Raw genomic sequence first — 15,017 nt, forward strand, 5'->3', positions numbered from 1 at the left:
GCCAGGCTGGATGAGGCTTGGAGCAACCTGGTCTAGTGGAAGGTGTCCCTACCCATGGCAGGGGGGTTGGAACTGGATGGTCTTTAAGGTCCCTGCCAACCCAAACCATTCTGTGATTCTATGATTCTAAAATGTCATACAGTGCCTTACCTGTCATGAGTTTTCCTTCCTGCTCCCTTTACACGAGGGAACAGTTATCTTTATTGACTTTTTCAGATTTGTCTAAGTTTATGATAAAAAATTATATATCAAAATTAAATTCTGCTTGTTGAAAATTACAGTGAAAGTTGAAGAGGTTCCCATATATTATTGTACCAAACCTGTTTGACGTAAGGCAAGGCAGATATTTAAGATAGCTTCAGCACACCTCACCTGCAGGTTTTATTCCTTCTAAGAAAGGCTTATTATACTAGCTATTCCAAGGAAGATCTACAATTGCATTGAATGAACCAAACCTCACAAAAAATACTAGTTAATAGAATTTTTTCTTTAATTTAATCGTCCAACGGCCATTCAAATGAGAGCAGCAAGGGAAAAGATTTCAGGAAATCAGAAAATTATTTATGTTGTTTTTATCATGAAATTCCTTCAAAATAAAATCCTTATACAAGTTTAGGAGGGAGGTTTGCTACTAACATCTTGGAGCAGGTTTAGAAATACAAGCCATTCCTGTCTCCTTACAAATTAATTTAGCAAGAACAGTCTGCTGAGATTAAAAATAGCTCCACTGATACCTTTCAAGTGCTTCCCAACCACAGAACTCTATTTTAGGGAAACAAAAGCTGCCAGTGAGATATCCTTTACTTGTCTTTGGGCAGGGTCCACACAGAAGTCTGCATAAGCAGCACATCTTAAAACAGGTTGAACTGGTGAAAGCTTAAAAGAAACAGATAAGAACAGCTTCATTTCTTAGGTCCTGATATGGAAAAAATAGTCTAGCATCTGCTTTCTGTGCCAGACAGAAATGTTGACAATAAGCAGATAACTGTCATAGCTATGTACATGGTTCAGTCAGAATTCTGTATTAGGATAGCTTTACAGAAGACAAATAATCCAAAACATTGACTAATTAAATATATGTAAAATATCAGTGGATATGAAAATGTATGGAAATTGATATAAAGTGAAAAAAAACCAGTTGTATGTGTGGCCCCTGCTCCACCGTGGATAATAATCTGAACCTGATATTATATTCATTATGTTTTATTTAACAAACATAAAGAATATCACACATAGTTTTCACTGTTTTGCTTTGAAGTGTAAGTTGTGGGACCCAAATATGTGACCCTAGGATGTGAATGAAAGTAATTTAATATTCAGTAAGTCTGCATTTTCTTAGTATGTGTCTTAATGCTAGTAATTGCCCCAGTAATCCAGACCTACTCCAGGAAAGTATGATCACGGAAAGACTAATTACTAATACAACTCTCAAATACCATTTTGTGGTTTACTGCTGGTTTTCATATATCAAACCCAGAAAAAAAAAAAAAAAAGGCTGAAAATCCAAACTTTCATTCTGCTTTTTAGGTCCGTTCATGTGTATGTTGCCCTAAAAAAACCCAAGTATAGTAGATTTTGATCATTGGAAACTCCTCCTCAAAAATTTTTGCCTAGAAACAAGACTTGTTTTTCCTCAGTGGTACAAGGGGTCTAACAGTACTACATATTTACAAGGATATTTCCTCTTAGGCTTTTTTGTTTCCTACAGTACTGAAAAACTTTAACAATTTGGACAATTTGTCAAGTTACGAGTCTGGTTCAGACAATTTTTTTAATATCAGATTAAATGGTTGAGCTTTCTCTAACAAGGAGTGTAGGGACGGGCTGCTGTGGCAGCTGTCACAGAACAGCAGAACTAAGACTGGAAATCTCTTCTGTTCCCTCTGTAGCATTCTTCAGCACTCTATCGAAAATAATTTGATTTAAATGCAAAGGGAGTAAGAGTGGAATGAGCCTGAGGGATAAAAGAAGATGACGGAGAGCTTGGTAAGAACCAGAAGCTGGAAGGGGACAGAGACTGGCTGAGCAGGAGACCAGGGAAGAAGACAGGTCTGAGTTGTTTGGGCAAAGAGGCTGGAAGATGATGACTGGAGAGGCGAGAGGAACATATGAGAAGATACTAGGGGAAACAGATGGAGACATATGATGAGAAATTGCGGTGCAGAACTGAGCCTGACTGGCTGAAGAGAGTGTAGGCCAAGAAACTGTGAGGAAACATGAGGGATCCAAGAAGGGAGAGAGGTGACAAGGGAAGAAGACAGCACCTTGATCCCCAGAGCACTGTGGATAGACAGGCACTCACTGGAGTTAATAAGAGAAACTGAAAAGGGAAAAAAAGAGTGGAAGGAATGGAAACACAAAACTAGAGTTTTCATATACTTGAAGGAAGCAACTGTTTAGAGTTTGACTGGTGTTTTTCCTGCCACCCTTTGTTCCTTTTTACGTATAGCTATTTTGGGAGAAGGGGATTTCTATTTCTATGTAGGTTCCTAAACCACGTTTATCACTATAGTAACTGTTGCAAATAGAAGCAGGACTGTTTGCCCTTGGCTGTTGAATATATGATTCTTGGTTGGACTGGGGCATTAAAACAGAACTAGTCCATGCTAAAAGTATTATGCTGCAGAAGTTTCAAAACACCAGTAAACACAAAATTAACCTAAAACTTAAAATTATACTAAGCACATACAAGCAGAAAATTAACGTTCAATTTTACTAACCTTGGTATAAATGTAGAGCTGGTTTTTATCATATCTGAGCACAGAATCTGCCTGAAAAAGGTCGTCTCTAAGTCTGGTTTGTACTCAGCTGCACTCAAACCTCATCTGTCACCAAGGTCAAGCTTTTTAACCTTCAGACACAGTGCTGCAAAGAGGGGTCATATATCCACTATTATTTAAAGCATCACCACGTTTCTATCATTTTTGTGAAAGAGACACACTGCAAACAGCTGTAGGAACTCGAAGCTGTTGCTTGCACTGAACATCTTAGGGATGCGTCACAACAGGGCTGTACGTGAAGGCATTGCTGCTAGCAGAAGCAAAGTAGTTACCACTCAGCTGTTTGGAGACGTCATGGCCTCATGAGATGCAGATGCCTTTGGCCGAATTGAGACTTTTGGAAGAGCAAGGCTTTTGGACACTGCCCTTTGTCCTTTGCACAAAGCTTCTGCTTCTTTGTCCTAATTCCCACTTCTTTAGGAGCTAGATTTGTCTTTCACCAAAACCTGGTTTATCTAAGAGCAGTGACTTGGAGTCCCTAACCACCGAGTTGAGCAGAAGCCATTTTTCCTCATAGAAGGAAGATAACACCTCAGAGGCAACATCTTCTGCCTTTCATCCATTTGGCAATCAAGGGGAACTGGGATGTAAATACCACTCTTCGTGAGAAGCTTAGCTTCTATTTTCTGCTTAGATCTGAATGCAGCGGTCACAGGAGCCTATGCCTGACACAGGGGCAAGTGACCGGTTTGTTCCCCATCTAGGCAACTGCTTCCTTATTAACAATACACTCCGTGGGAACTGAAAGCCTTCCTCTGGCATAAGCAGCATGATTCTAGAAATATCCTCAGTGTCTTCACAGCGTAAATGTTCCTAAGAAGGCTCAGAATCATAGCCTCATTTTCCCATGCACTTTCATCACTAAGACAGAACTTTAGTTGGAATCAAAATCCTTCATGATTTACATTTACTAGGAATTCAGCTTTGGAATGTCCAGGTGAACGTTTTATCTTCCAAACTCTGCTATCACAAAAGCGTCAAAGTAGGAGGGTAGGGATTATCTAAAGATATTAATCAGGGTGTAGGAAATTTTTACAACAGTTTTCTTAGAGCAGTGAAGTCTTTCCTCCAACAGACATCTTGAAATTTTTTTCCAGAGGCATCGTTCATAAATAACAAGTACTATTGTTGTGACATTCAGTGGTGTTAAAACCTTTAAAATGTGGACCCACTCATATTAGAAACTGACACTGCATTCACAAACAAAACTAGGGCTTTTTTTTTTTTTTTATCATAATGAAAATCTGCAATCCAGAAGACAAGATGAATTAGTAACTTTGGTTCTACTTTGAAAACTGCCAAGAAGGGTAGTCACAAACCCCAGCATCTGCAGAGAACACTTAATGGTCATTTTGAAAACCAGCTTCCACAAACAAGGAATTATAGCAGAAAAAGAAACCTTTTCCGGATAAGCAAATACCGTAAGTTTGAGGGCAAGCTTATGAATCTTGGTCACATTCATGTAAGTGCTTTCAAAATATCGCAAGTGTTAAAATGAAAAGGTTGTTGCCTTGAAATATTTAAAACCTTAGACACAGGCTCCTCCTAGTGGTAAAAACGGAAGGATTATTCATTTTGTTCTAAGGATGTTCCAGCACCATCTACTATTATTACCTGTTACCTTCAGTCTTCCATTAAGTTTTAGAAGGTTTAGAAGCCTCTAAGTTCTTACTACTGCTAAGGAATTCTTATCTAAAGATCAAAACATAAGTGGGATATGACAAAACACATGCAAATCACATATTTTTCCTCAAAAGTAAAGTTTACATACCTGTCAATGCTTAGGAGTGACAAAGTGGAGGTGGAAAAGGATGAAAGGCTGCATTCCAAAAGGCTTATGCTGTCACACCAATTTTAAATCCAACCTCCAGATCTCATTTGGTACCCAGAGAACTGTGTATCGAGTAGTGGCAACACTGCACAGCATGCCTTTGTCTCAGATGAATATGCTACATCCCCACAGTTGGCACAACACCTGCCAAGTCACCATCATCGGGTACAAGAAAGATTTTCTGAATTTCAAAAACCTCTTCAATTTTGAAGCCAAATCAAAAGCAGAAGCCCAGCGTCTGAGGTTGTTACTGATACTTCCTTCCCATGGAACAACAAGCGCCGTGACTAGTTAGCTACACTTGTCCTTTAAAAAATTCTGTACAAAGGGACACAGGGCCATTTTTATTAACAGGCCCTCTAAGTGTCTTATTCTGGATGGAAGTTTCTCAGCAGTCTAGAACATACGGCGCTTTATGTAATTTATGATTTTAAGTTACAGAAAAATACACTTGCAAAAATACATCTTCTACAGGGAGAAAAAGAAAGAGCCACATATAGTATGTGATGCTGTGCACTTTATTATTTTAAACACGAATCTTCCTCTTGTAATTCAAAGGTAACTGGTTTGAATACGTTAATAGGCCCAACATAGTACTTAGAACTTACAAATTCATATTGTCTACTTAAGTGGGACCCAGTATTGCAGTAAACAGAACATCTGTTGTAGACCAAAGTGATTCCAGTCTTACCTGTACTTGTAATATAGTACCAAGAACACTACCAGTGATAAAAATTCAGATATTGCTATAAGAAAATTTATAGTCTCAGAAGACCGAAGAAAGAAAATAAATAGAAAACAGACTCATTCCAGGGTTTGCCAATTTCAGTTTTGCCTTTACTATTAGGAAAGGATGAAAAATCCTTTATTTTTTGCTTTTATTTGCATGTGTGCAAGAAAAAACAAATTCAGATGTGCCTGCTTTCCCTATTCATCTTTTTCAGATAGTTTTGGGGGTTTTTTTAAGACAAATTATATGGATGTTATGACAGAACAAAAAACCCACCAAGTTTCAACTGCTTGTGTGGAAAAAAATGTAGATTTTCCATATATAGCCTTCTCTTTTTCATTATTGCATAGATGTGTATGATGTATGTTGAATACAATTACATTTCAGAGTAAGTTGCATCAATCAAAAAAACACAAGAAGATGAAAATCAGTTGCTGGTTGAATGACATTTTATTTTCACATTCAGACAGCTGTACAGTTTCTATAAATAGGTGTGGTACTATAATATTTACATCATTTCCTCACCCATTACTAGTGTATTCCATTCAGAATTGCAGATGCCCTGACCAAGCCCAAAACAGGGTTATTTCTGGGTGCATTTACTCAGAATTCTATATCAAACATTCAATACATCAGTTTGCATCAGAGCATTTTTGCTGGGTATTGTACATGTAACATTATTTTCTCTAGACAGCCTCTTGTCCCAGCATCCTAAGAGCTTTCCAGACAAGTGCAGTACAGTTCACGAACAAAAACAGGATGCAAAAAATACTCATATTCAGCCTACTAAAAATAAGGAATGTGATGGATTGTTTTAACTTTGGGAGTTTCATTATACATTAATGCAGTATTTGCAAGAGTCCTTGACATACAAGTACAGAGTGAAAAAAAAACAAACAATAGCTTAAAAAAAGTGGGGACAGCATAATCCCTTGGGCTTCTGAACATGTTCTACAGATAGCCAGAGAAATAGTCTACACAAGATAACAAACCCAAAAACATATGGGTCTGCCCTGTGCTTCTGCCACTAATGTTTCCAAGTTCTACATTTCCTCATTAATTTCCTAGTCCCTGTGATTAACTGCTTTAGGCAGTGCTTACATGCATCTGTCAATTACACTGCTGGGATATCCTGGAATGTTACCTAAATTCCCACTGGCAAATCAACAAAACCCAGGAGGTGTCAGGGCTTTTCACAATATACTGCCTTCAAAGTTTCTCTCTCCACTTCTTTTCCCACTTGAGAAGCAGTCATCTCCACAGATGGACCAGTTTAATAGCCAAACTTCAATTGTCACATCATATTTTAAGACGATGGCAGCTAAGTTGCTCATCTCTACCAAAAGTGTCTGAAAGACTATGTGTAAGAACTCCATGTTGGTGGGTAAAAATGAACAATACAGAAGGAAAACAATAAAACCACTACATTTAAACAACATGCAGGACCAGACTGCTTCCACTGTGCACATACCAGAGAATCTGAAAGCAGAAGCCTGCAGTTGTAAAGTGATTAATCTGTAACAAGTACCACTAGTAACAAAAACACAACTGGACTCAAGCTGTTAGTCATCTTAAGAAAAAAGGAACTCCAAAGGAACGGCCAGAGTAGGTCACTCACAGCTGGATGCTGAAGCTCAGAACTGTCTGATTAACAGCTCATATAAAAACTCCATTAAAGATGAATTCAGGAGGAGACTGAGCAGTGAAGTCTTGGGTTTTTCTAGGGGGAAAGACTTGCAGGGTCATACATGAACAACCAAGTTCTCAGAGAAGACAGTAAAGTGAGCTCCAGGAACTGCAATAAAAACAGGAGTATGCACGTCAACGTGCCAAAGGGTAGGTATTTCCCAATATCGTGATCAACTGGAAACCGGTCGAGGTGGTTTGCTTTTGTTTTCTGCCTCTTTTCCACGAATGGCAGCCACATAAGAGAAGAGACACAGCACGGAGTAGCAGATCTCATGAGCCTACAAAAATTTAGAAAAGAAAATAATGAAATTCAGATGATTCAGTGTTTTAAAAATCCACTGCATGTTTGTGTTTTGCTGCATGTCTTCCTTCATGGAACAACTACTCTGGCTACACACAAAATCAAGAAAGTGTCCCATACTACCTTATAACTGAGATGGATAGAGAACACAAGCCCTATAAACAAACAAACAAACAAAGAAACCTCTTTTGGGATACAAACATGAGTTGCTTGCTAATATGATTCTAATAATTTTCAAGAACAGTATGCTAAGGTAGGAAGTTGGCCAGCTGGCTTTAGAAACAAAAACCTACATGTTTGCTTTTGGTCTGTTGTATGAAGTTACAAGAAATTTACTGGGAGGGGTTGAAAGAGCTGACTAAAAAGACTAAAACTGAACATTCAATGCTGTGCCTTGACCCACAGGATGGTGGGATTCTTCCTTATTCACAACTATCTTTTTATGCTCAAAAGTACAAGGACTGGTAATCCTTGTAATTTTTAACCAACAGTATTGAATCCATGGATACTAAAAGCTGCTTTTTTGCCTTTTTTTTTAATTAAAAAACCCCACAACCCCACAGTGCAAGAACACCAAGCAATTTTGCCACTACTTTAAAGCAGAGGGTTTCACATAGCATTAGCAAGACTTACAGTTATTGCTTTTAACTGAGCAAGTGTGCTATGATTTAATAGAAAATCCTCTTTTAGCATGCAACTGACAGCACAATGCAGTGAAGGTAAGGCTCAGACTTAGTTTATATCCCAGTTCTAGTACTGGCTGTTCTGGTGATCTTAAAAAGTTCTTGTCCAGTAAACTGACATTTATCATCTTTGTAAAGGTGATATGCATAACAACGTGTTAAAAGCTAAAACACATAAAGTATAATTAATTTTCATTAAACTGGCTTTCCTTATTTAAAAGATACAGCTACCTGCTTCTTAAATTACATGTATTCTAAGTATTTTGTTTCTAAAACATTTCTAACTTCTTCAAGTAATTTTTCTCTCTCTCCTCTTGAAGGATTGAATTTCCTTGCTATCACCAAATGTACACACTGCACTTTGGACATAAGTGAAGAAATTTCAGTTCTGATGACAATCATTGGTTTCTATTTCTTCCTCATAAAAGCATATAAGCCTGATCATTGAACTATTGTGTGTAAAAGTGCCAAGTAGTAAAAGCATATAAGCCTGATCTATTTACACACTATTGTGTGTAAAAGTGCCAAGTATCATTATCAACCACTGGTGTTCAAAAAATGTTATAAAACCTGAACACTAAACCACAGCAATAGCTCACCTATATGGCAGGAATCAATACACTGTTCTCTTGCATCTCACTGCTTGCTTTCACGAGGAAATGGGAATTTTTCATAACCTCAGTTAGGAATTATTTGATGCCCAGATACTAGTCTCCCATTCATACATGTTCTGTGGATTAAGGATTAAGGTGTTCTGCACCGTCTTAAATTTTAACAGCTCCTCTAGCTCTTGTTGTGCTGAAGTTCATCCCAAACCAGCTACCTTGCATCTTTATTTAAAGAGACCACACTTTCAAACTCCTCTAGTTTATAAAAACAACCATCACCAAGTTTTGTTGTCTTCCCTTAAGAAAACTATCATAAAAGAGCAGCTGGTGTTTCACTGCAGTATTAGCACTGCAAACGCTGCAATCTCAATGTAACTCTTGATGCCACCTGAAAATACAAAGATCTATCCGCTAAAGAACTACCAGAAGGCATCACGGTTAACTCACCATTGGCGTCTTGTACTTGTGGCTCACCACTTCTTTAGTTTCAGGAACTAAAACCGGACGGGCAAGAGACAAAACAAAAAGTTCAAAAAACGAGAGGAAAGGGGAAAGAAATAGCACAATGTTCCCACAGGAAAGGGAAGGGATGCACACAGACAGAAGGTGCAGGTACAGGGCAGCTCACTAGCCCTCACTTCTACATACTCTTCCTTTTCTTCATTTACAGTACATACGTCCTTGAAGATACTGGCAATGTCATAATAAATTACCCAAGGTTGTCAAAAACATTTCACTGCCTCTGTTTGGAAAACCATAGGGGCCTACAAGGAAGCTGGAGGGGGACTTTTTACAAGGGCCTGTAACAACAGAACAAGGGATAACGGGTTAAAATTGAAAGTGGGGAGATTTAGACTGGACATCAGGAAGGAATTCTTCACGGAGAGGGTGGTGAAGCACTGGAACAGGTTGCCCAGAGAAGCTGTGGATGCCCCATCCCTGGCAGTGTTCAAGGCCAGGCTGGATGAGGCTTTGAGCAACCTGGTCTAGTGGAAGGTGTCCCTGCCCATGGCAGGGGGTTGGAACTGGATGGTCTTTAAGGTCCCTTTCAACCCAAACCTTCTATGATTCTATGATATTTGATGGTTCTTGAAGACTGGCTTTTCTCATACTACTTATTCCTGCTACACAGCAAAATTAATGACAAAGTATGTCTAATGTCTACTATGATAAAACATAAAACCCACAATTCCTTATGAGTTTGCCAGTATGTAATTCCCAAAGATTTCATCCTTAGATGTTTGAATCTCTGCTTAAAAACATACCTCAAAAGAACTGTTGGACACGGCATAGTAAGTTTGTGAAATTCAGGGGAAAAAAGGGAGCTGAGGGAGAAAATTTTCTAAACTGGAATATTGTTTCCCAGTTCTACATGAAGTTTCTCAAAACATTCTTTCTCCTGTCTAGGGTGTGTGTGATGGTATTTACTCGACATACTCACTGAAAACATTCAATGCTTTTGAACAAGTTGCCCTAAAATGAAATTCTGATTGCAGTTACATGTATTCTTAAAATACCAGGCTTGTTGATTTCTCAAAGACTTTATACCTAAAGAGGATTAGGGCATTGATGAAAAAAATCTACTACCCATAAAATTTTATCTTGCTCCCTTCCACCACCTCAAACGAACAGAAAGGAAATGGGCATAATATAGTTAAAGAAAATTTGTCTTTTGTTCTCACTGTGGAATGCATAAAAAAGCAAGCTGTAACCATCCCATTAATGTGCGCTGCTTCTGAACTGTGCCTTCGACCCACACTCGGTCTACAAATATTGTTGTGAACAGATACCATGGGAAATCACCAGGAGAGAACAAAGACCACACTAAGAACACACACATGGTAAATTTAAAATGTTAAGATCAGTGGAATACCAAGACCAACTCTGAATACTTCCCTTCCAGAACAGCTGAAATTTGCCATGGAATTTCTGTGTCACAACAAAAAGCTTCAGAATAAGCAATACAGAAATTATGCAAAGCCAAATCATACCAGGTTCACAGAGGAAGGGTAAATGTTTTATTACACACAGTACTAGTGACAAGAAAAGAAACAGAGGCAGATGAGTTCAGTATGAGTAACTAGGGAAAGTCCACAACAAAACCTATCCATGCAGATGTCAGCTTTTCAACTACGACATGACACAGCTAAATGCTGGAGAGGGAGACGGATCACACTCTAAGGGGCCAAAAGTAGGCAGTGCAGACTGGGTTTGAGGAAGCACTCTACATGTAAACCAGTGCCTACTACTTCTCGTATGTCGTGGTGATGTCATTCTTGAAAAAAATGTAGTGAAAAGCACAGAATATGATTGTAAAAAGTAATGCAATACTTAAGTTGAATTTTTCAATTCTCTCTTTCCTTGGAGATGGCAATTACATTAAGGACTGAGGAAAGGGGAAAGTGCACACCCAGGCTGCACTGCCCCGGTGATACCAGTAACTGGAGCTGGGGAGATAAGGAGGTGCACATCCAAGCTACCTTACCCGTTGGCACCAGACGTTCCAAATTAACTCCATGTCACCAGGGGATAAAGGTGGGAGTGAGGCTGGTGCACAGCCAAATAGGGTAGGACTTTTACAGCTGTGTAAGTCTCACTGCCCACTGGATAACATACAACTGTTCATATATGCTTCAAAAAGCAGGAAAGGAAAGCTGTAAGCACCTTGTGCCACGAGGGAAGGAGAGAAGGGAAGCTGTAAAGTCCTGTATCATAACTGAGAATAGGAAGAGGGAACGGGAGAGCACCTAGACAAAGTACTGTCTCCCCACTTCACAGTGAGTAAGTTGCCTTGTCTTTACTTAAAAGTACTCCTTCACAATCCTTCCAACGGGGAAAATTCTCCTGAAAGGACTGAGTTAAGACGAGTAAAAAGAGTGGGTTTGGAATTACACTCAGAGAAGTCAAAGCACTACCACTGCAGAACATAAAGGGGGAGGAAAAAAAAAAAAAAACCCAAACAAAAAACGACCCAAGCCTCAAATGAAGAGATTAGCAGAAACACTTTTCTTCTAACATTAGAAGTTATTCCTGATGCTGTTGAACTAAGTGGATGAAGGGAGTAAATAATTAAGCACCATTCTGCAGCCTTTGGTCCTGTGAATGAAAGTATGGCGCTAGCATAGAATGATTTTAGGGGACGACACTTTACCTGCTGGAGAATGAAGGTTTTCATAGCAGCGGTGGTGAAGGGGCCACAAGAAAGTAAAGCACAAGTACACAGCAGTAACTCAAATTCCAGGGGGAAGAACCTTACATTTCCTCACTTAGTTAAATCTCCACTTCCATTTGTGGGCAACAATTCCTGAACTTCTGCTTGCATCCTGCTCTGAAATCACAACTCCAACAACTGCTTTCATCTAAACCCAGCATCAGCACAAACAGACCTTTAATTTCCTGCCGTGGTATCACTAAACTTGGAGTACTTGTGCTTGGCAAAATCCAGTAAGCAAATCCTGCACTGAAATATTTCCCATCAGACTGGGGCAGGTATGCTTACCACCCTCTGCCTTTCTACGAGGAGATAGTACTTCAGCATACACCTACTATAACGAACCTCACTGCAAGGTTCAGACTGCTCAACACAGCTAAATAGCTTCATTCTTAAGAAGTCCACACAAGTTTTTGGTGAATGCTGTTAGTTGCCTATTAACAAATTAACATATTAATTTCTCTTGAACCAGACAGATTGTTATAAAGCCGAGAAGATATGCCAATATAAAAGGCAGCTCTGGGGTAGTCTCTCATCTCTGCACAAGAGGAGAGGTTAGATCCCCTGCAACATCTTTCTTCCTTTCTTCTTTCTCTTTATTAGCTGGATGGGCAAATTGTAAATCTCATTTGGTGCCTTTAAATGGGTTCTTGTCTGTGACCTCTATTTTGGGAGGGTATTTTTGATTTAATTGCTGTAGTTTCTCAGTTTTTGCTTGTAGTGTCTGACTCCCAGTTTAATCTTAATTACTTCTTTAAATTACCCTTTCAAAAGTTCCATATCACAATTCTAGCTTTTGCAATAGGTCCTTGATTACAGAATTTTCTGTAAAAGAAGTTGTTTTTCTTACAGTTATTACAGTCCTTCTTTAGGGGCTAAATCCTGTATTACAGAGTCAGCAACAGAAGTTGACTGGAAATAAAGTCAAACACTATCTTTCTTCTTGTGCTACATAAACAAGCTATTACGAATCCTTGGAGTTAAAACCTCTCAAAAAATTATCCAAAATTCATTCCTGATCCAAGTGATTTCGTTTAAGTTAAAGATTTCAGAAGCTGAAGCCATTCTTGAAGCTAATTTTATGGCTTCTGAACTCTAATCTGTGTGAAACTCATCAATAATCTTTTACAGCCTTTAGCAATGTCTCTAAGTAGTAAAATAATTCCGCCCATCACAGTGAAAATGGAATATGCTACCATAAAGTGCAGACAACTTCTGAACTTGTAAACTATTACAAATTTTTCAGGGTTTAAATACACTGATCTGACCATCTGAACATTTTCAGAAAGCAGGAAAAAAATTGTTCACTAATTCAAATCCCAGACTTTTGGGAGATTAATTTATGGCAAACAAGAAGCAAACTGCAACAGTCAGAACGACTTTACCATCTCAATTCCTTATAACTTTGTCTCACCAAAAGGACACATGATTATGGACAAAGATATTAATTTCAGCAACCTCATATTAACTGTCTTATATTTTAAGAGAGAATGCCTCAGCCAGAGCATTCTATCAGAGCACAAAAGAACAATGAGAGTCCTCATAAAAGGAGCTGCTGATTTAGATTTTGATTAATAGCCGAAGGATATCAGGATGCTGATCTACTATTGAAAGAATGTTGTAGATTTTATCTTCTTTTTAACTGTTTCATACATGCACGTAAGACCTAGACAAACGTCTTGGGTGGAAGAATAAACCAACGCGGGTTTGGGGACTACTTCAAGAGAGGTACGTGGATCACTCTTCTGGAGAGCTGCATCTGAAGACACCCATTTTTTTCAGACACTAGTTAAATATAGTTTGACTGACACTAACACTGAGCAGTAACCCAGAGTTTTCCCCAAACTAGACTGTAGACAGATTATATGCAATAGCAATAACTGACCAAAATAGCACTAATTCTCTATTCTCCTTAACCTTTACTTTTCCGCTCTTTACCAGTCATGCTCTGACACAGGATAAATAAAGTGTAACCTGACAAAACATATTCTGCTCCTTACAGCAAAAATAAAATTCCACATAGAGCAAAGAGAAAGCTTTGCAATTAACCGCAATTCTTTGTAATGACAGCATAGTGTGTTGAGAATGACCAGCTATAAATCCTGCTTGAAAATGTGATTTCTCAGATGAAAAAAAGAAGACAACAAAGAAAATTCCTACACACGTCTGAGTTTACCTGTTGTTTTGTTTGCTTCAGAAGACTCAGGACATCATCTTTGACTTAACAAAAAGAACCTAGGCCACAAATCTTCAATATGATGAAAATTAATGTGTAAATTTTTACGGTAAGTCACTCAGGCAAATTCTCACGTGCAATCTACATTTCTCTCCCATCCTTGAAACTGCAGTGCAACTCTGAATCTGAAGACTGGAAATTTGAGTTACTGCCATGTGAGTACAGACCTAATATCAAAATAATGTAATTACCAAATTCCTCCAGGACAAAGACGCCTCGCACAGTATTGCACTTTTTAATGTGATTCAGCTCTATGAAAACCTACAAAAATGGGAGGAAAAGTAACATAAAATTAGTCAGGTTTGATTTTTTTTAAAACTAAAAACCAAAATTAAACAAAATAATCATCACAGCAGATACAACCTGAAGTGTTGTAGCATACACTACCAGTTCATTTACAGTTAAATATTAAATAAAGGGTGAAATAAATATTCAAAAGACAGACTTGCCACAATGCTAGAAATCAACAAATAACTTAAAAGTGCTAAGAAGCGAAGACAGCAGAAGATGAAGTACCTTCCGCTCCTTGCAGGAGGAGAAAGCATGGAAGAGAAACGAAGGAGTTAGTAACTCTGACATATCCAACACTGCTACCCCTTCAGGCACTCAAATGAGTTATTGCAAAAAGAATACCAACACACCTGAAATACAACAGAAGAGGGGGACGAGAAAAAAGCTGGCTCCCAAATTTGGCACGATTTGTAGCCTCTGATACATCCCAGTTAGTTTCTGCCCCTCCATGCATCCTCCTCCAGCACAGAGGGCAGGTAAGGGGCACTACACCTCCCACCCTGACACTGATCCTCCTAACCTGTCCAGCAGTCTAATGTTCCTTCACCCGAGAGTCTTGCCATTTAAGATTTTACTAGTTTATGATATATAATCTGCGGAATTACTCTTGGAACTGTCTTTAACAGTCAGTACCAGTTTTCTGCTTTCAGCAGGCTG

At 38.6% G+C, this 15,017-nt stretch overlaps 1 protein-coding gene across 1 annotated transcript in view; it reads right to left on the reverse strand.

Moving 5' to 3' along the window:
• Positions 1-6,501: 6,501 nt before the first annotated feature.
• The window catches only part of LOC104508426 (MAP kinase-activating death domain protein-like), a gene marked incomplete at its 5' end in the record, with an annotated part of 36,468 nt that continues 27,952 nt past the window's right edge, over positions 6,502-15,017 (reverse strand). The window contains 5 exons of the mRNA XM_010150058.1: positions 6,502-6,571; positions 6,603-7,308; positions 9,070-9,116; positions 14,261-14,330; positions 14,586-14,594. Coding sequence (XP_010148360.1) covers positions 7,201-7,308; positions 9,070-9,116; positions 14,261-14,330; positions 14,586-14,594 — 234 coding nt within the window. The remainder of the gene's footprint in view (positions 6,572-6,602; positions 7,309-9,069; positions 9,117-14,260; positions 14,331-14,585; positions 14,595-15,017) is intronic.

The sequence above is a fragment of the Eurypyga helias genome, unplaced genomic scaffold (genome assembly GCF_000690775.1).
Source record: "Eurypyga helias isolate BGI_N326 unplaced genomic scaffold, ASM69077v1 scaffold514, whole genome shotgun sequence".
Classification (NCBI taxonomy): Eukaryota; Metazoa; Chordata; class Aves; order Eurypygiformes; family Eurypygidae; genus Eurypyga; species Eurypyga helias.